Consider the following 19,599-nt stretch of genomic DNA (forward strand, 5'->3'; position numbering starts at 1 on the left):
CCTAGCAAAGGTCGAGATGCACTAATCCTACTCTGGAGTGATTTGCCCAGGACGGACGCTCCACGGCTAGCGCAAAACGTGTCACGTGACCGAGGAGCCTTTTTGCGACGGGCTCGCACGGAAGTGTCTACAGAACACATGCAAGGCAAGGCAGCATCACCACGACACGAGTCCACATCGACGCTCAACGAGATGTGATGCCTGTGACCGTCGGAACCTCTTGGAGAATGAGAGCCGAGATGCTTCTCTTGGACTCTCTACTATTTTCTGGCCGAGGCGGGGGAAGTGAGATCAGGAGCTTGTGGACACCTTGACGAGCGATTTGGAGCCTTGTCCCCGGAATACCGCTTTGCTGCGCGAGCCGACATGCTGATACGGCCCACCGATCAAATATGGGCTTGTTGAGTTTCTTAAGGGAGACATGACATGATAACATCGCCTAGTGAGCGAGCCTGTCGCCAACACCCCGCTACCTCTATATCAGCACCGGAAATTGGCACCTGTAAACCACTTCACTGTGCCCCGTATTGCAGCTTCCTTTGCAAACCTACAGCCACTCTCAGTGACGGCTGCTTTTTTGGGGGATGATGCCGGTTTTTGGCTGTGACGAATGAAGTGCTACAAGCGGCGCGAGTTATATTGTGCTCTCGACAACAGAGCCCCTCATTTGAACAGACGCTGCGTCTTCCGTTACTCTGGCAATCGTCACAGACCTGAGGATTGGGAGAGGGGGTTGGCAGAATAGACCTGCTTATGGCCCAAGCCGGAGCTTGAACTCATTTCCCTTCGTTGCTGGCAACATTTCGTTGTAACACTCAAGCACGGTTCTATAACCTGGATGACACTGAGTCGCTGCAGCCTCATTGGTGATGCTGATCAGCCTTGCACGCTGATTGGCTCGCTCTACTCACAACAAATGAGAATGAGAATGAGAATGAGAATGGGAATGAAAATGGGAATGAAAAGGGAAACAAATGACGTTGCATCATGGCAAACGGACTAATCGTGCGAAGATCGCCCATTCATATCCTCATATGTTTCATGATCGGCTCCATCATTTGGAACTTGCGCAGCAAATCGGTGGACAAGAGCATGGCAAAGTTGCACGGCAGACAAGGATTATAATGGCAATTGACGCCAACGGTAAGTCTCGTAAATGATCCGCGAGGATACGTATATAGCGCTTTGCTGCCGTCTTGACGGCTCGAGCATGCTCTGGCTGTTTTGAGATGATTGGCAATAGCGGGCTCTCGTCTGCATGTCGTGGAGGCTTGAAGTGAAGGGACGGCGTATGAGAAAAACTGCCATTCTGTTGACAGCTTGCAAGTGCATGTCCGGGAGACTGATGGTGTTGGCCATATTGCTGGGTGGCGGATATGCGGGACTGCGTCGGGGAAGGACACACTCAGCCTGTGCGGGTGAGGCTGAGGCTCAGGGCATCCAACGTCTGCCCCAAAAAACATCACGGCGGTCAGCTCTAGGGGCTGTTTCTGCCTGTGGCACCAAACCCCTATCGCCCTCTCGTTTTCCTTTCTTTTTCCTAACGGCCCCTCCTCGATTCTGCATCTTCGGCACCCTCATCTCATCGCAGCGCCATTTCTGTCCCAGGCTGTGGGACGGCACAAGCCTCGGACCCTTGCTACTCCGGCTAAGGTGCGGCGATTTACCAGCGCTGCGACGCTAAAAACTCAAACCAGGTGTAGGTCCCGATGGGGCAGACTACATTGCCTCCGCGTCGCCCTCGACATGCTGCCATGAGAGACGACGGAGGAAGTTATGATTCCAGAGAACGGCCTCGATCTGGCAGAGGAGTGACGTCCTCGGATCGACCAGGATCTCCTCCCCACGGGGCCCGTCTCGACTCAGACTACGCCTCTCGGCACCACCACCGTCCCAGAGACTCGGCTCCATCGCAGCGGCACCGCTCACGAGACCGCAGCCGAGACTACAATCGGCGAGACAAACCTTCATCCTCGCGCGCCCCCGCCGAGTCGGAAGACCTGATCCCTCGCTATCGTGAGAGCAAGGCGCGCTCCTCGGAGGCCAAGACCAGGACGACTCGGGGCAGCCGTAGCCGCAGCCGCAGCCGTGATCGTGATCGTGATCGTGACCGTGACCGTGGGGGGTTCGGCTCTCCGTCATCCTCGAAGCGACACAGGAGTCGAAGCCGCAGCCGCAGCCGATCCTTGAGCCCGTCTCGTAGGAAACGCTACAAGAAGGCTCACAGCCCACCTCCGCGCAGCCCAGCCCGAAGCTCCAAAGCCGAATCGAGGAGACGAAGACATCATTCCACCGACCGTCGAGATTCTTCACCGCGTCGCCACCGTTCTTCCCACAAATCCCCCTCCCGATCCGACGACACCCGTCGCTATTCGAGGCGAAGATCTCCACCCCATTCCCCGGCGAGATCTGAGGCTGAGAGGAGACACACCCGACGCGACTCCTCACGCCACCGTCACAAGTCCGAAACATCTCGAAGCGTATCACGAAATCGGTCTCCATTTCCTTCTGACAAACGGCGTCGTTCGCCCTCGAATCGCAGGGACTCGCTGTCACGCGCGGGCGGCTCTGCTCTGACAGTCCGCACTGCTGCTGACGACCAATCGAGAGGTGACGCGAACTACCGATCGGCTAATCGAGATCCAAGGCCTCGATCTCCCCAGGCCCATCGAGAGGGAAAACGAGAAAAGGATATCCCCGAGCCGCATCATACCTCGCGGTCGGACATCGACGACGATATGACGTCTCGAAGTAGTTACCGTGGAGGATATAACGCTGCTTATTCGCACCAATCTCATCATAGCAACGATCCCCAAGGGTTTTCTCAGTCTCCTCAGAATTCTGGCTCTTTTCACAATTCTCCGTCTTCTTCCTCATATGGCGCCGGCCGTTCTGGATGGAATGGTCATCAATATTCTCCACAACAGTATGATTTCTCTCCCTCTTCAACCAGATGGCCGTGTTGTTGTTTCACGATGAGTTGCTAATAGAATAAATAGGCAATACCCTCCCCAGTATACTCATGGAAGTGGTAGCTATGCTTCCAGTGTCCCCCCTCAAAACGGATCACAGAATCACTACCACGGCAATTCATTGCATTCTCCTCCATATGCCGCTCCTACCGGTCCTCAGGGTAGTTATCGAGGAAATCATCGGGGTGGCGGCTTTCGTGGCGGATCTTTTGCAAATCGAGGTGGCTATCGCGGCTCCAACTTCAAAAGCGCTTCTGGGAACTCCTCATCTCGGGCGCCACCACCACCACCTCCTCCTCCTCCCCCTCCCCCTCGAAGCAATGGGTTTCCTTTAGATGGGGATGATGAGGTGAGACAAGCCACCGCAGATGCAGACGCAAGTCCCAGGGAAGTTGTAGAACCCACTGATACCCATGAACATGCCGCTGTGGACCACTCAGACGATGTACCATCAGCCCCCAAGGACAATCATGGCGAAGCTTCATCACAAACCCCAACTAAGCCAGGCAGTGGTGCTGGAAAATTTAGCTTCGCCTTTAAACCGTCATCAAAGCCCACACCTGCAGCTCCAAAGCCAGAGATATCTCAAAAATTCAACGCTGCTCCTCAAAGACGAGAGCCTGTGCAAACTCAAACTCCTAATCGGGATCGAGAGCCTCCCCCCAGCGCCCCTACTGAGCCGTCGTCGGTGCGGTCCCGGCGAGAGCGGGAGCGCGAACGAGAGCGCGAACGAGAAAGAGAAAGAGAGCGAGAACGAGAGTTTAGGCACCCCCCTGAAGGGCCGAAAATGGCGCCTAGAACACGGAAGGTTATGAAGGTTATGAAACGACTGAAACCTCGACCGACCCTCCCGGACGACTTGATCGCGTCTGAGTCGGTATTTTTCAGGAAACCAGGAAATGAATCCGTTGTTGGCTCGGGAACGTACGGTAAGGTGTTTAAAGGACTAAATGTCTACACCAAGGGACTCGTTGCTCTGAAACGGATTCGCATGGAGGGCGAAAGGGATGGCTTCCCAGTAACTGCCGTGCGAGAAATCAAACTGTTACAGTCACTGAGGCACACAAACATTGTCAATCTTCAGGAGGTCATGGTGGAGAAAAACGACTGTTTCATGGTTTTCGAGTACCTATCGCATGACTTGACGGGCTTGCTCAACCATCCTTCCTTTACTTTGGATCCAGCCCAGAAGAAGCATTTGGCCAAGCAGCTTTTCGAAGGTTTAGACTACCTTCATGAGAGGGGCGTGCTTCATCGCGACATTAAGGCCGCAAACATCCTTGTCAGTAGCGAGGGCATATTGAAGCTGGCAGATTTTGGCCTTGCTCGATTTTATGCGAAGCGGCACCAGCTAGACTACACAAACCGTGTCATTACAATCTGGTATCGATCACCTGAACTCTTGTTGGGAGAAACCAAGTACACTGCCGCTGTCGATGTATGGAGTGCCGCGTGCGTCATGGTAGAGATCTTTTCGCGGGTGGCCATCTTTGCTGGCGACGGGACAGAGCTCAGCCAGCTCGATAAGATATACAACATCCTGGGGACACCCACCCGCCAAGATTGGCCCGGTATCACCGATATGGCATGGTTCGAGCTGCTTAGGCCAACTGCAAAGCGAAAGAATGTCTTTGCAGAAAAATACAAGGAGAAGGTCTCTCCCGCTGCTTTTGACTTATTGCAATCCATGTTCTGCTACGATCCGGCCAAGCGGCCCACAGCGGCTATGGTTTTGCAGCACCCATACTTCACTACCGAAGAGCCATTACCTACCCAGGCAGTAGAGTGAGTTTTCCAATCCTCTTAGTCGCTGACCCAATTCATATCTTTACGCTCGATTGACTAACCATCTGTGACAGGCTAGCGAATATCGGTGGTGACTGGCATGAGTTTGAGTCAAAAGCCCTGCGTAAAGAAAATGAACGGCGAAATCGAGAAGCTCGAAAAGCTGCCAAAGACACTTCTCGAGACAACGACAAGAAGCGCGTCACAGAATCTCATGACCGCGAGAGGAACGTCAAGAGAGTACATGTCGATCAGAAACCACTGGAAAGTCGGAGTAGCAGCACGACAACGACAGCGGCAACGAAGAAATGAGAGTTCATTTTTTTTTTAATATTGCCCGTCTGAATCTCTTGATTTCACTTTTTTTTCTCTTCTTTGTCTAATATATAAGGTCTTTCCTCTTTTCTTCCTTTCCCCTCCTGCGCTACCCCGGAGATGGTAATGGGACAGCGGTTGTCAGTGGTTGTGATGCCGTACATTTGGCATGAGCTCTTTTTCGTCTTTTCCTTCCTCGAAGGTGTATAAAAAAGGTTATAATGGGCGTTTCATGGATGTGGAAGGGTTGCATTTTTTTTTGTTCCTTTAAAGAACAAGATGATGTTTTCACGGTAGGGATGATCTTGTGTCATTTGTTACGCTTTAGGAATGTGTAGAAATGGAGGTCCCACCAAAAGAATATAAAAAAAGAAGTGTTCCCATGGGAAGATAATATGAGAAATCTGTTACGAATGAAATAGTAGCACTGTGATCTTCTTTATAGTGGCGGCTCCTTTGCTAACAGTGAGAGCATATTTGATGGGAAGTGATTTTTGGTGTCAATTTTAAGCTATGCATCATTGAGGCTCTGCTAGAGAAAGAAGCCAGTGAAAGTTCCGTTGACTACCCAACTCCTAGTGGTTGATTCCATTGCTATATATACATGTAAATCAAACAAATCAAAAGGCCATCCCTCCCAGTATCATGGTATCGTCAAGTAATGTTCACGTCTCATCATAACATGGTATCGTCAGTTTTCCAATCCCCCTTATAAATATCATCAGATCATAAAACCTTCGAAGCTCAAGCTCAAGCCCAAAACTTTAAGCAGGCGAAAGAGGAGTATCTGCTCTGTTTCCCCTCCTTCTTTCTTCCTGCCCTCCAACTAACCCTGTCTCGTTGATATCGATGCTATGGATAGTCCGGCTTCATATATATATGTATATATATTATATATATGAAGCTTATTGTAGTATCTCTGGGCCTTTTCCTTTCGGCTCTGTGCTCCTCAATAGCTCACGAAGACTGCCCTCAGCAAGACCCTTGTGGTGGATAAACGGAGAGGATGGTCTCCAGGGCATCCAGCCGTTGATAATGGAGAGAATGCCACCGCTGGCAGTGTCCGTTCCGATAGGCGTAATAGCCCCCTTTGCCACGGAGAGACCCAATTGTTTGGGCTGGTGCGGTGTGTCTTTCACGACAGCAGGCCGCCCCTCAATGATTTCTCCCGGAGTTGTACGAATCTCAAGCTGGCTTGTTGATTCTTGAGGCTGTGCCGGTTCGCTGACAAGACCGGTAGCGGATGTTCGTGGGGAGTCTACAGCCACGCCGGTGTGTCGAGTAGAGGCATCAATGAGAGCTAATGAAGACGATGACTTCTTGGGCGCGGCTTGCTCTTCCAGATTAGGGTTTCGGCGCTCATCAAGAGTTCCACTAGAAGAGCTGCTTGTCGAAGAATGCCCCGATCCCTTCTGTGCTGATCGGCCGCGAACTTCCTCAGCAATCTCGGCAGCGGACTTCTTCCTGCTGGCCTGCTCCTCGTCCGAAGACCGGCTAGATGAGATGATGGTTTCTAGTGTTCCTACGGCTCTGCTATTCCTTCGGGCCATGCGCCGCTTCCTACGGGTTGATGATGCTCCTACGCTCTGCTCGTCTTCTGCAGAGACAGCCTGCAAGGTCGGGCCTTGAGAGTCATTTGACTGTGCTGAGGGGTTCAGGAAGGAGGCTCCAGATCCGTGGGGGCTATAATGGACCTCGTACTGGTTGCTCAGCGAGTATCTAGACCTCGCGCATATCTCAGCAATGCGGTCCAGGTCAGCATTGATATCGCCAGCGAGACCGCCGCCCTGTGCTTCTATGTTGGCCATGAAGCTCTTGAAGCTAAAGGCATCTATCGGGGGCAACCGGGCCTCATCCTCGGCCCGGCCATTGACCGGCTTCTTTCCAAAGGAGAGTACCATGGTGCTTAGCATGCCGTGCTCTCCAGAGACGAGCCGTGACGGAAGGGGAAGACCGCCGGCGACAGCCTCAGCAAATCGCCCGACCTGGGATCCGGCGCCGACGCCCGAGCCGGAGATGGGACCGCCGTGGATGGCGGGGCCGCGAGACGAGCTGGACGGCCTGCTGGACGGCAATGGGGGGTAGTAGCTGCGGACGATGACGGGCTCCGAGTAGGTGCTGCTCTGGGCGCCAGTGGACTTGGCGTAGCGGTGGCTCGGGAAGTTGTGGTTGAGCTCGCGGAGGGCGGTGGTGCGATATTCTACGGTCGAGTCGTCGACGGGGATCGGCTTGCCCTCGGCGGTGGACGGCACGAGGCTGGTCGGCGACGGGTTGGGCTGCTTGAAGGAGAACAATGGGAGGGGATTGCCACGGTCACGATGCTCGGAGGGGCGAAGGAGAGCAGCCGTGGTGGCCTGCTGCTGAGGTTGAGGCTGAGGCTGAGAGTGAGGCTGAGATTGAGAGTCAGGTTGAGATTGAGATTGAGGGCCAGGGCCGGAGGTGGGTAAAGACATGGTGGATTGAGAGATGGCGCAAAGGTGGTTAAATACGGTGGTTATATGTAGGCAGGTTGGGAGAGGTATTGGGTATCGGCGACGATCGGTCCAGGGTCTCAGCAAGACACCGGGCGCGGCAACATGCAAGTTGTGCAGAAACTCAACGCATTCCCGTCGTCTGGACAAGGGGTCTGGTCTGGTCTGGTCTGGTCTGGTCTCAGGAAGGGGGAGAGAGAGAGAGGAGGGAAGGATACGTGGTAGGGCCGTATTAGTGTGCTGCTCGCTAGCGACAGAGTGGCACGACAGCCGGGGACTCTGCGTGGTGATGCGTATTGGTAGCTTTGTTGATGGCGGAGCAGCGAGTCTCACACAGGCTGGCGGCAGACAGACAGATGCAGATGGGACTTGTAAGGATGCAGTATAGTAGCAGCGGCAGCAGCAGCAGCTGTTGGTGGTGGTGGTGGTGTGGCGTCGGCGGCAGACGCAGCTAGCTGGACGAGAGACGGCCAGAACCCGACAGCCAGAGACAAAACACTCAGCTGCTGGCGATGTCGCAAACGCTGCTTAGGTAGGATCCAGATCGAGACTCGGGACCGATGAGACACAGCAGTCGCTCCCAGGTCGACGGGTGTCGTCGTAGCGGAAGAAGCACGCAAGCAGTATAACAGAGCAGCAGCAGAGCTAGGCAAGGGGGCCCAGCAGAGCGAGGAGGGGCACGCAAGAGGCGAGCTTCTAAAGCCGGAACAGCGAGCCAGGCGGTTTGATAGAGAGCAGCGAGCCTCGCTACGAGTGGCCAAGGCGACAGTGGCGAGTCAAAACGCACAGCGCAGACACGAACGACGGACGAAGGCGCCAGAGGCTCCATGCAATGTCATGCCATGCACAAGCCGCTGCACAAGCACAAGCACAAGCGACATGCGCAAAGCTGCACGACTGTCGTGGCGGCCGCTCAAAGGGCGTCTGCGTCTTGCCGGAGCCCTGCGGGCGTCGTCCGTGGTGGCCGAGGAGCAGAAAGAGGTGGCATCGGGGCCGTGTGCAGAGCCTACGATCGCCAGCTGCTTGTACTTGTCATTGGCGCACGTAGCTTCATCCTCTGGAGGCTGATGCGCATCCCTGCCTGCAGCGCCGGCTGCCTTTTGCTGCCGTGGGCGCCGGCGATTGGCTGCGAGCGCGCTCTTTGCGGGGATGGCCTCGTCTCGACGTGTCCGCGGACCGATGCGGGCTAGCAGAGGGCAAGGAGTGTGGGCAGAAAGGATTGTATATCGGCAAAAAGAGCTGCTGCTTTTGTTTGTCGTCGGCCTGCCTTTTTGCAATTATAAGCCAATCACGAACGGCGTCGAGTGGCGATGCTCTGGTTGGAAAGATCAGTGAGTGACTCGCCTCTTGATCAAGTCCAATCAAAGCCTTTTCTGCATCGTGCAATTGAATGGCCAGCAATCATATCACCCAGCGTTCTAGGTACCTATATAGAAGGTAGGTACCTACTCCATCTGCTACCCATCACCATGCATTCGGGGGCCAACGTCCTTCGTATGCACGTACTAAAAGTATTCACCTATTCCCCCACACAGTCCTTATCAACACGGGCATCTGTGCTTCCCACACAAACCCCCTTGCCTGATTTTTTTCTCTCCAGATGCGAAGTTTGTTAAATTAGGCATTGGGGATGAGCATCCGGAGCCGGAGCGGGGCACGCGGGTAGAGCAAGCAAAATATGTGCTTTAATGCCCCAATTAGTGGATATAAATCATCCCTGGTGACAGCTTGATTCGACAACAAAAGCTGGGCTTGTCTCGCAAAGTGTTTCAGGCCAGTGCATGCTGCCATTATTGCTGGCATCCAATTTGGCAGTCAATCAATCCATATCTTCCGCTCCATCTATTACGCGGAGAAGATACCATTTATAACATTGTTCGCATAGCTCCTAGTACATATGAGAGCCGTAAGCGGAGATGCCTGGAAGTGGTGATGTCATCCACATGTCTCTATCCCACTTGATGTACAGCAAAGCCCAAGGGGAGCAATTCAATCACGATGGCTCTTTGGTACCATTACCATTTATCACTACAAATTACTTACAATTACTACATGTATAATTAATCACCAGTACTACCTTGCTTCTTCAATGGTATCCGCAAACCAGAATCTAGAGTTTCGACCCAATTTGACTAGGATACGGCTAGTTGTAGCCTCATCGTTCATACGAATCCGTCGTCGAGTCAGATTTCCGTGCTGATTCAACTCATCCCGACTCAGTCTAAGATTTAAAGGCACTCCCATACAACCCATCTTCGATTGACACTTTGCATCAAACCCTCTCTTCCACTAGACTAGCCTTCTCGGTCTCCATATCGAAATCAGGGCTTTAGATATACCCTGAATTTTGATTGCCGTGCCCTTGGTTGCTATAGCCTTGGTTGCCATATCCTTGGTTGCCGTACCCTTGGTTACCATAACCCTGATTATATGGCTGGTTCCCATATGCTTGGCTTTCGTACGGTTGTCCACCAATGGGCGCCGGTTCAGTTTGCACAGCTGGCGGTGCCGGTGCCATTGTTCCGTAATTTTGTCGGAAGGCTTGCCCGCCCGTTTGCACCTTGTCGGAGTAGATGCCTGGAGCATGACGCGGTGGAGCATAACCCTCACGGGCTTGTTGCCGCCTGTCGTAATAGACATATTCAAGATAAAATGCGTGTATATGGCCGGGCAAGTATCCAAGAAGCGTCAGGCATATGTTAATGAGTAAATCTATAGCGCTTTAGCATGCTGCCGAGCTCCCCCGTGATATCCAATATCAAGAATAAACTTACCCATTCCACATCCTGCTACAGCCCATACGCCGAGCGGAGGGACTTGGTAACAGCGTTAGCACGACATGAGTCTAAAATTTGACGTCTTCACCTACAGATAATGGTGATGAATATGACGCATATGACCGAACAAACACCCATCGTAACGGTTGCGACGAGGATACAGGTTCAATAAAGATTCAGTACGATAGACGTGTTGTTGGGTAGGTAGTAGTTGGCTTAGAGATCTATACTCTGGAACTATTACCTAGTTAGTAAGTATAGAGTGATCTTTCTCAAGTCACAAGTCACAAATAAGAGGGAAGAAGGTCAACCGCCCATTCGTTGCGGGAGGAGACAAGCTTCCATTTATTACATGCGATCAACCCACAAGAGAGCCGGTTTGGCACGCAATGGCTGTGTTAAACTTTTTAGCTTCCTATTGCGTAACCAGGTTGTGTGTGCAAGTCACGCTGACATTGAGTTCACGCAATCAAACCACCATCAGGCTGTCTCTTGGATGCCACCAAGGGTCGCCGGCAATCGCTACCCGCGATGCGCCATGAATGACGCAGACAAGATCCGGGTGTATGACGTAGTCGCACGTGGACGGCTGTGCTGCTCGTATGTATTAAGAAGGAGTAACCTAGGCTACTTGGTAGCTTCAAACTCAATTGAACTGCTTCACGCCGCCATTTTTTTTCTTGTTTCCGTAAACATCGTGAAATAATTTCATTATCGCCTTCGTAAAATATCAAATTTCCCACCTCCTTCTTCTGGTTCCGGTGCTTGCAAAAGGCATTCATAAATGGCCGGCGAAGTCGTTGGACCACAGTCAGCGAGATTGTTCTGAATCAATTAGTGATGTTAGCTGTTCTCGCCGCCTTGCAATTATGACGATGACCCGACAATTTCCCCTTTGAGAAAACAAATCTCGGCTTAACATCTTCGGAGAGCTACTTCACCTTGTGCCCGATGGCTTTGATAATCTATGCGATGCTGTAACTCAGCAGTGCGTCGCGGATGCAGCGACAAGAGCACACTCACCCGGCCAAGGCAGGACCTATAACGCCCGGCTCCTTCGACTATCAATAAAATATATGGTAGTGTGTCATTGTAAGTGATGGGATATACATCTTACCTTCTGAGCAGTAGGGTTAGACAATAGGTACTAATACTCAATGCCTGCAGATCCGCGAGAACCGGCCGGTTCGACTTTATTCACGGCCTATACAAACACAAACCAGCAAAATTGTACCGTGCCGGCCTTTACATCCTCGGCTATCCGGCGACTTGAAGCACCGGGTTTATCAGACGTTGCTGCTATCGACCACGGGATCCTTGCCGGCCTTTATGGTGGACAACAAAACAATGATATGGGGAGCAAAAGTGAGACATTGCCAGTCAAGTCTCAGCTAAAGATCGGAACAAAGACAGGTTGGATGCGTTACCTCCTGCGGCATGCGTCAACGCTAAAGAGCATAGTAGCCGAAGATGATGCTTCACAGGTTTACAAATTTACTTGCGTAAAAGAATTCGACACCCCATCAGGCCGTCCAATCTATCTTCTGGAAAATTCATTATCTAGAAGTATGGCACTGTACCTACTCTGCGACGCATGACAGCTGGTGATGCCCGACTGGGTACATGTAAGCGACGGCGGCCAGGGTGGCAGATATCCAAGACAGTGTCTCTATCCCAGCGCTTCTAACGTTGTTCTAGAAACCCGTCTCTAGGTCAATGGCGGGTGGCACCAATGAGATAACTGAGCCGGCAACCCGTTACCCGTATTGGCCTCGTGGTTGACCCAAATTTGACACTGCCAAGGGGTACCCCAGTCACCCAAAACATAAAGACAACTCCGGACGCGTCTGAAGGCCTGCCTTCAAGTACGCTAAAAAACTAGGCCAGGAAGCGTATTTCTTTTCTGCCCCATCATCGCCCGCCGCGACTGAGTTAGCCGACTCTGAGCGTTGTCCAATATACCGAAGGCCTTGCCCTTCTATCCGTGGGTTCAAATCGGGCCACTTTCCACTCCCTAGGCCCGTTAGATGGCTCCTCTGCCAAGTCGGTAAAGCGACTCTCCTTTTTTTTTTTTTTTAATAATTGTGGAAACAATAACAAGAAAGAGGCCGCTTAGCCTCGACCGTGCCTTGGACGACTCGCAGAGCGGGTAATCCCGACTACCGATGGCCATACGGAGCAGATTCCTGCTCTGACTAAAACATCCGAATCTTTAACGGGTTTATTCTGGAATTAGTCTTCCGTAAAATACTTGACGGTCCCCTAGTATGAGGAGAAAAACAAATCGCTGTACTCTGGCAAAGTGCTTGTACGTAAGTTCAACTTGATGAGCGACTGGGATAGCTTTGCTCGACCAAGAGAGCAGAAAAAGGCTATGAGCAGCTACGTGATTTCGGGTGCTCAATACCGAACACGGAGGAGAAAGCGGCCCCTCAATAGGTCAGGATTGCATAAGACTCGTCACTTTCCACCCAACACAAGCTCCTGTCAAAACCTGATTCAGCTTGATGCTGCAGGGCATTGCACACTGTGTCAAGCTGCGCTCACCTATGACCAAGCGTAGCCCCGACTAGCAATTCCCAAGACGATGAATACCTAATACCTACTACTAGTAGGTCATACTAAGCACCACTTTATACTCCGTAGAATATACAGTGGGCGTGTTTTGTAACAAAGACAGGGAAGCCGCCAGAGATCCGCGCGCCATAAACGCCAAATTTGTCTCGCCACTCAACTCTGGCGCCTCGGGGTGGACTTCAACAGCCCGCAGCTGAACATGAGACAAGTTTGTCTTCCAACGTGACAGCTTGCCCTCTATAAATTATATAAGCCAACTGCTGCCGAATAATCGACTCAGAACAATGACATGATTGTAACCTGTCGTTTCGAACCCAGTCGACAGTACAGCAAGTAAGAGGTTGTCAACTATGTATAGCGTTATCCCAGGATGAGAGCGTCTTGCAGCGGTGAGTGTTCTCCTTTTCGCAGACTGAGGGTCAATCAAAATGCTGCTGCTGTTAGCTCTTGCGGAGACGGCGAATCGTCACCTGCTCATGCTGATCATGGATGAGACGATAAGAGCCAATATGCCTATATTGTACAAAACGCATGTAAAAAGACCCAAATGCAGTGGGCAATAGTAAGGGGGACTGGTGATGTAGACACGGCTCTCACACCAGCCATTGATTGATTACGTGGACGTGAACGCCAAATCCCATGATATTAGTATCAGAATACTGATTCTTTGTTTTGCGGAGGAGGCTGCTTGTCTCTCCTCGAGATTCGCCTATCGAACGAATTTGTCCTCCGATCATCTACTGCTGCTCCGTACTCTGTACTCCGTATAACCTAATATAGATCTGGGGAACTTGACGCAAGGCTACCTTGACAGCCGAAGCAAGTTACGGTGTACAAGCAACAGCAGAGTGCCGAGACTGGTGCGCTGCAGACAGGCAGTGGAATGATATTCTGGGACAGTCAGGGATCTACCTGGTATTACCAACACCGGCCAGGCAGCACAGACAGGGTTGGCAGTTGCAATGTAAGCAAAGAATGCGTCTCTCTCAACGACACTGGAGCGGCAGCAGCTTGCGAGGCTCAAACAAGCCCTCGCTGATGAAATCATACTGTACCGTCTCCGACATACCGGATACGACTGGCCCCCTTGCGTCGTGAAGAAAAAAGACCCCGTCTGGTGGGACATAGCCAGCCCCGATAAGCGGTCCGTAGGGACTCCGTAGGGTTCTCCGCCAGGTACTGCTCGTACTGATACCTCCTAGCGGTAGCGGTGCCGCGTCCCCAGGCCGGCCAAGCAGGGCTAGCAGGGTTCCAGCACAGCGAGCGCCCTACGCTGGCCACCCACTGCGCGACCACTAGCGCCTGTAGCTGGGCCACTGAGCGCTGCTGAGCGCTGCTGAGCCTGCCAATGCACCCGCCGGCCGCCTCTACAGAGCCCTGAAAAAGCCCCGTGCCTGTGCCGGCCAGCCAAGTACCGCTACATGCACCTCGTACTCCGCGGCGGTACATTGCCTGGGCCAGCAGGCAGGGCAGGTACCTGGAGCTAACTACAGCGCTGGCTGCATCTGCAAAGAAAGAAAAGTGCTGGACCACCAATTTCCCGCTCGGCCAGCGGCCTCTTCCAAACCTCCCATTCTCTCTTTTTGCAGTCTTTCTTCATCCACCTCAGAGCTCGACTGTTGCGAGGGCGTGTTGCGCATTTCTGGCAGGGCGCGGCCAATCTTTTCTCACTTGTCTGACTCCTCATTGTGTGCTCACTTTTTTTTTCTCTTCTCCCGGCTGCCGACCCGGAGCTCCAAGCTTTTTTTCCACGGCTGTTCTTTTTGCTCACCACACCTCCTGAAGCCTTGTTTCGAGTGGCTGTACCCCCCGTACAACCTCTATCGCCCTTTTTTTCCCGCCTGCCCGTCAACTCTTCGAGCCGGCTGGGGTCTGAGGCTACCGCTCCTCGTTTTCATACTCTCTACCCTCACGATCAGCCATTGCGAGCGGCCCGGCGATCGCTTCAGCGTCGACAGTCGTTGCCTGCATCTTGCACACGCCAGTTGCCTTGAGCCGGCAAACCCGTTGCCATCATGACTTCGCAGCAGGTGCCCCAGCTCAACATCGACCGCTACGTCGTGATCCACGTTGCGACCACCTGCGATGAACACGGTGTATATGTGACCAAGGACTCCGCCGAGGTCATTGAGCTCGGATGGATTCTCGTTGATGCCAGCACTCTTGAAGAGGTTAGAAATCCGCTTTTCCCCCTGCGCCACCACCCGGCCACAACACCGTGCCCACACGCAGCTGAAGCATCGCTAACTTGGCGGCCATCGCTCGCAATAGATCACCCACGAAAGCGTTCTCGTCAAGCCGGTCAACACTCCCATCACCCCACTATGCAGTAAGTTTTTCAGTCCTCCGAATCGTCTTTTCCCAGCATGCTCTGTCGCGCCTGCTCTCTCCCCCACCATGTTGCGCGGCTATCGAGAGGTTGGAGGGGACTAAAATTTCTAAAACTTCTCGCGGTGAACATCATTGAACACTAGGGCTGACCGAACGCTTTTCTCTCTCACCTTCTTGCAGCGAGCCTAACGACTCTGACATGGGAACATGTTCGGAATGCCGGTACTTTTAGGGATGCCATCACTCGATTCGACACGTTTGCTACCGAGTACCTGACGTCCAAGAATCTCGACTTTGTCTTCGTTACTCTGGATGCTTGGGACCTCCGAGTTCAGCTCCCCCGAGAAGCCCGAGACAAGGCAGTTGTGCTGCCTCCCTACCTGCAGCACTCTCGCACCTTCGATTTGCGAACTGAATACCAACGCTGGCAACAGCACCACCCAGAATCTCTGCCGTTTGGACCTTCCATGCTGTCAAACATCTGCGCCGCTCTCGAGGTCGAGCCAGTGCAGTCTAGCGCTCCCATTAAACATAATCTGCCTTTCCACCTCCAGGCTTTGGCTCCCGCCTCTCCTCGCCGTGCCATGGAAGAAGCTGTTACCCTGGCCCGCGTTCTCCGCGGTCTGATTCGCAAGTCCCAGCCGCCGCACGACCACCCCGATGTTTTGACCAGACCTATGGACGCCAGGGCAGATGTCCGGGCGTTCCTTTCTGAGAGGAGCAAGGTCCTGCATATGTCTGGTCTGCCGCATGATACTACTCAGTCCGAGCTGGAAAGCTGGTTCACCCAGTTTGGTGGTCGCCCTATTGCGTTCTGGACACTTCGAACCCCTGAGCAGCACAAGCCCACAGGCACAGGTTTTGCTGTTTTCTCTTCCCATGAAGAAGTGAGTTTACTCCGTGCATTTCCCAGATATTGCCTCCAGCCGTTCCCCCTTAAATATCACCTTCCTTCCCCCTTTGTATATGATGGATGCTTCGTGTACTGACTTCAGCTAGGCTGCTGAGAGCTTGTGTATGAACGGACGTGCACTGAACGAGAAGGCCATTGAGGTTTCCCCCTCTTCCAGTCGTGTGCTAGATCGCGCTCAAGACATTTTGACACCTTTCCCTCCCAGTAAGAACCGCCCCAGACCTGGTGACTGGACTTGCCCCTCTTGCGGCTTCTCCAACTTCCAGCGCCGCACGGCTTGCTTCCGTTGCTCGTTCCCTGCTGTTGGAAGCGGTGGACCTGGTGAAATGGGAGGACCTGGTGGCTATGGATATCAGTATGGACCTCCAGCCATGATGCCCCCTCCGCACCACGGTGGTCACCACGGTCCTATGGGACACGGTGGACGTATGGGCGGTGGCGGTGTTGTGCCTTTCCGTGCTGGTGACTGGAAATGCGGAAATGAAGTTTGTGGATACCACAACTTTGCTAAGAATGTATGCTGTCTTCGCTGTGGTGCCAGTCGCGCTGGCGCTGCCGTTGTCGCGGACTCTGGCTATCCTTCTCCCATGGACAATGGCTCACAGTATGGTATGAGCCAGGGATCAATGGGAGGTACGCCAGGTCCTGGCCCATTTGGTTCCGGAGGATCTTTCGGCTCAGGGGGCGGCTACGGCCAGCACTTTGGTGGTCCCCCTAGCCACTTTCTGCCCTCGGGTTTGGGTGGCAGCGCTGGCGGCTACCCGGGCTCTATGAACTCTCAAGGCTTCCCTTCTGCCCCCGGCTCCCATGCTGCCGGCCCCTTTGATAGCAGGGCCGCAGAGGCGGCTTTCCAGTCTGCGACTAACGGTCCTGTCTCTGGCGGACCAGGCAACAACTTTTATAACAACAACAGCGGCAACCCTGGCAACAATGAAAGCGACCCCTTTGCTTTCCTGAGCAGTGGTATCGGTGGCCTCACTGTCAGTGGTGACGCTCGCCAAAACGGTGCCGGCGCTACCCCAAGCAAGTCGCCCGTCTAAACGAGATCGACAGACGCTTGTCTTTTAGATCATGATCTTTAACTCAACTGGTTATGTACCTTTCGGTATATCCTTTTCGTTCCTATGTAACGACTTTGGAATGATGAACATAGAGCATTTGACCTTGGCAAATACCTTCTGGACCTAGCTTGCATGCTGTTTCAAGGGAAAGGGGCTGGTGTGAATTTGGTTTGTTTTTTGGAGGACTAGGACGGAGTGTCGGATATGTTTTAGGCGGGGCTGTGGTATTGTTTCGAGGGCTGGAAGACAAAAGTGAAATACACCACGGCTGTTCTGGGTCAAAACGAGTCTTGTGGTTCAAGCATTGCTGAGGAAAGTAAAATTTTGTTGATTCTCTTTCGCGCTTTAAAGGGGGGGCAAAACATGGTTCTTGGCAAGGGAAATACGGTTGTGTGGACTCGATTATCGGTCGGACGTGGCATTTTTTTTGCTGGAATCCTTTGTCCCGGTGCTGGTGCATAGCGAAAGGGAGTGTAAGGGTATCTCTTGGCCTTGGTTTTGACTCAATTATCCAGTTCACCGGTGTCGGTTTTATCGCTCAGATTAACCCAGGGGTCTTTTGATTTTGTTTCGACTCTTTCTCCTTGTTAACTTGCTTTTTACTGGTCTGATTCTCTTGTCTTTTTTGCTTAGTTCCTCTTTCTGTTTTCTCCATTTTGCAGTTGTGTCTCTTACCTTGTCAATCCTTTTCTTCTTTCTTTACATAGGACATTCTCTCTTCTCATACTGTACTTTTCGTACACTCGTTTTTTCTTTCTTTCTTCGTTCTTTCTTCTTCCTTATCATTTCGGCATTCCGGAAGTTTGGAAGAGAAAGGTGTCAAAGGTAGCAGCATTTTTGGGAGCGGGGGACATTGGCGGGAGTTGGGACTGAATCGAGTTTTTTGAGGGAAACTTTTTTTGGGCAAATGAAATTTTGACGATGGAAAGGCTAAGGGAAGGGGTGGATGGGATGAATGGAAAGCATACAGGGGCAAAGAAGGAAAGGGGGGGAGAAGGGTTTGGGAGGGACTCTCTTGTTTTTTCACAAATTGGGAGGTGGCTGGTGGGAGGTTGGCTGCAGGTTGATTTTGCTGAGATATGAGAATGCTCTGATGTTTTTGTCCGAAGGGGATGTGGGCATGAAAATTTAAAAAGTAGAGTGATTTTGAGGGATGGGGGGAATGGATGTCCTAATATAACGTGTTATTGGCTTGTTTTTTGTTTCAACGATATGGGATGAGAAGAATTCTGTGTGATTGCTGCTGCATTGGTGATGTTGAAGTCTGGCAAATCCAGTTTGTTATCGAGACGTGTATCGACTGTGGTGTGCCGTGTAGATGACCATCAATCACTGTCCGCCAAGATGGTTTCACTGATTCCGATCCGCTGGGCGCCATCTGGATACAAAAGAAGCTTTTCCTTTACTCGAAAGCTTATGAATCGCTTTACTACTATTAAGGTTTACTGTTGATTGCGTGTACCGAGATACCGTAGTACCTAGTAGTTGTAGTTGTTTTGTTGAGCAATCCTCTTGATTATCATATATTTAAGGAAGTATGTCTGCTATTTAATACAACAACGCAACCCGCTTACTTATCCATTGGCGTGCGAATGGAAGATGCTAGAGAAAGGCTGCATCTTTGAAAATGCTGTGCTGAGGTTGTGCAGAAAGCTAGGCCTGTATACCTATTACAACATCACACATGGCCATTCGAGCCAATGAGGTAACAGCAAGTATTGCAACGCAGGTACATTTGCGCTTGGTCCCCATTGCAACTCTCTTCTGATTCATGCTTCTTCTTAGTCTTTCGCTGGTCCTTTGATACGGCTTGTTGTCTTACTCTAATGCCATAGCATTCTGATAATAAACTAGGCATTCAAGTATTCCAAGATTCTATTCTACGATATTCAACACGGTTTGTTACGGGAGGACTTGGTTATGTATTTTTAGGTTTTAGTCTAGCTTGTGCGCTAAGTGAAACTGGGGAGGGGAAAGCAGCGATTAAGAGGGATTAAAGTACCCTAAAAAGCAAATTTTCGCAAACAGACGGGAATTACAGACTGTGCATCTTACCATGCCACTGATACATACATACATACAGAGGCAGATTTCAGAAAGAATACGGAACGCAGGAATCCAGCACGGACACACTTGTGTCCCTTGCAAAATCATGTTTATCCGTCAAAGAAAGCGTTTTCCCATTCATCCTGGAGCGCCGTTTTAGCAGGTATTGTAGCGCACAAACTCCCAACTTGAGCATAAGTGGTCGGTCCACCAACTTGCAAATATAATCAAGCTGGATGGATCCAAGCACACCGCAAAGGCGGATTCGGATTATGCAGTATTAATAGCAGGCAAAGACGGCCAAATTAACTAGAAACCCGCATCACTTGCTCTTATTCTCGCCGTCAAGGT

General features: G+C 51.9%; 5 protein-coding genes across 5 annotated transcripts; 2 read left to right on the forward strand and 3 right to left on the reverse strand.

Moving 5' to 3' along the window:
* The first annotated feature begins 105 nt into the window (after positions 1-105).
* Positions 106-5,569, forward strand: TrAFT101_008785 (uncharacterized protein). The gene is made up of 3 exons (XM_024899803.2): positions 106-2,926; positions 3,000-4,757; positions 4,832-5,569. Exons 1-3 carry the CDS (start codon positions 1,710-1,712, stop codon positions 5,067-5,069), a joined length of 3,213 nt encoding a protein of 1,070 aa, XP_024761788.1. The 5' UTR covers positions 106-1,709; the 3' UTR covers positions 5,070-5,569.
* TrAFT101_008786 (uncharacterized protein) lies at positions 5,554-8,401 on the reverse strand. Its single transcript, XM_024907913.2, has one exon. It carries the CDS (start codon positions 7,523-7,525, stop codon positions 5,978-5,980), a length of 1,548 nt encoding a protein of 515 aa, XP_024761787.2. The 5' UTR covers positions 7,526-8,401; the 3' UTR covers positions 5,554-5,977.
* A 1,471-nt stretch (positions 8,402-9,872) lies between these two features.
* On the reverse strand, positions 9,873-10,458 carry TrAFT101_008787 (uncharacterized protein; the record flags this gene model as incomplete). The annotated part of the gene is made up of 3 exons (XM_024906542.1): positions 9,873-10,255; positions 10,318-10,359; positions 10,413-10,458. The coding sequence occupies 3 exons, from the start codon at positions 10,456-10,458 to the stop codon at positions 9,873-9,875; spliced, it is 471 nt and encodes a 156-aa protein (XP_024761786.1).
* A 2,879-nt stretch (positions 10,459-13,337) lies between these two features.
* Positions 13,338-14,832, reverse strand: TrAFT101_008788 (uncharacterized protein; the record flags this gene model as incomplete). Its single annotated transcript, XM_066128426.1, has 2 exons — positions 13,967-14,832; positions 13,338-13,410 (listed from the first exon to the last, which is right to left on the reverse strand). The coding sequence occupies exons 1-2, from the start codon at positions 14,344-14,346 to the stop codon at positions 13,338-13,340; spliced, it is 453 nt and encodes a 150-aa protein (XP_065984544.1). The 5' UTR covers positions 14,347-14,832.
* On the forward strand, positions 14,472-18,471 carry TrAFT101_008789 (uncharacterized protein). Its single transcript, XM_024899802.2, has 4 exons — positions 14,472-15,068; positions 15,169-15,226; positions 15,409-16,115; positions 16,228-18,471. Exons 1-4 carry the CDS (start codon positions 14,913-14,915, stop codon positions 17,179-17,181), a joined length of 1,875 nt encoding a protein of 624 aa, XP_024761785.1. The 5' UTR covers positions 14,472-14,912; the 3' UTR covers positions 17,182-18,471.
* Positions 18,472-19,599: the final 1,128 nt, after the last annotated feature.

Source organism: Trichoderma asperellum, chromosome 5 (genome assembly GCF_020647865.1).
Source record: "Trichoderma asperellum chromosome 5, complete sequence".
Lineage (NCBI taxonomy): Eukaryota > Fungi > Ascomycota > Sordariomycetes > Hypocreales > Hypocreaceae > Trichoderma > Trichoderma asperellum.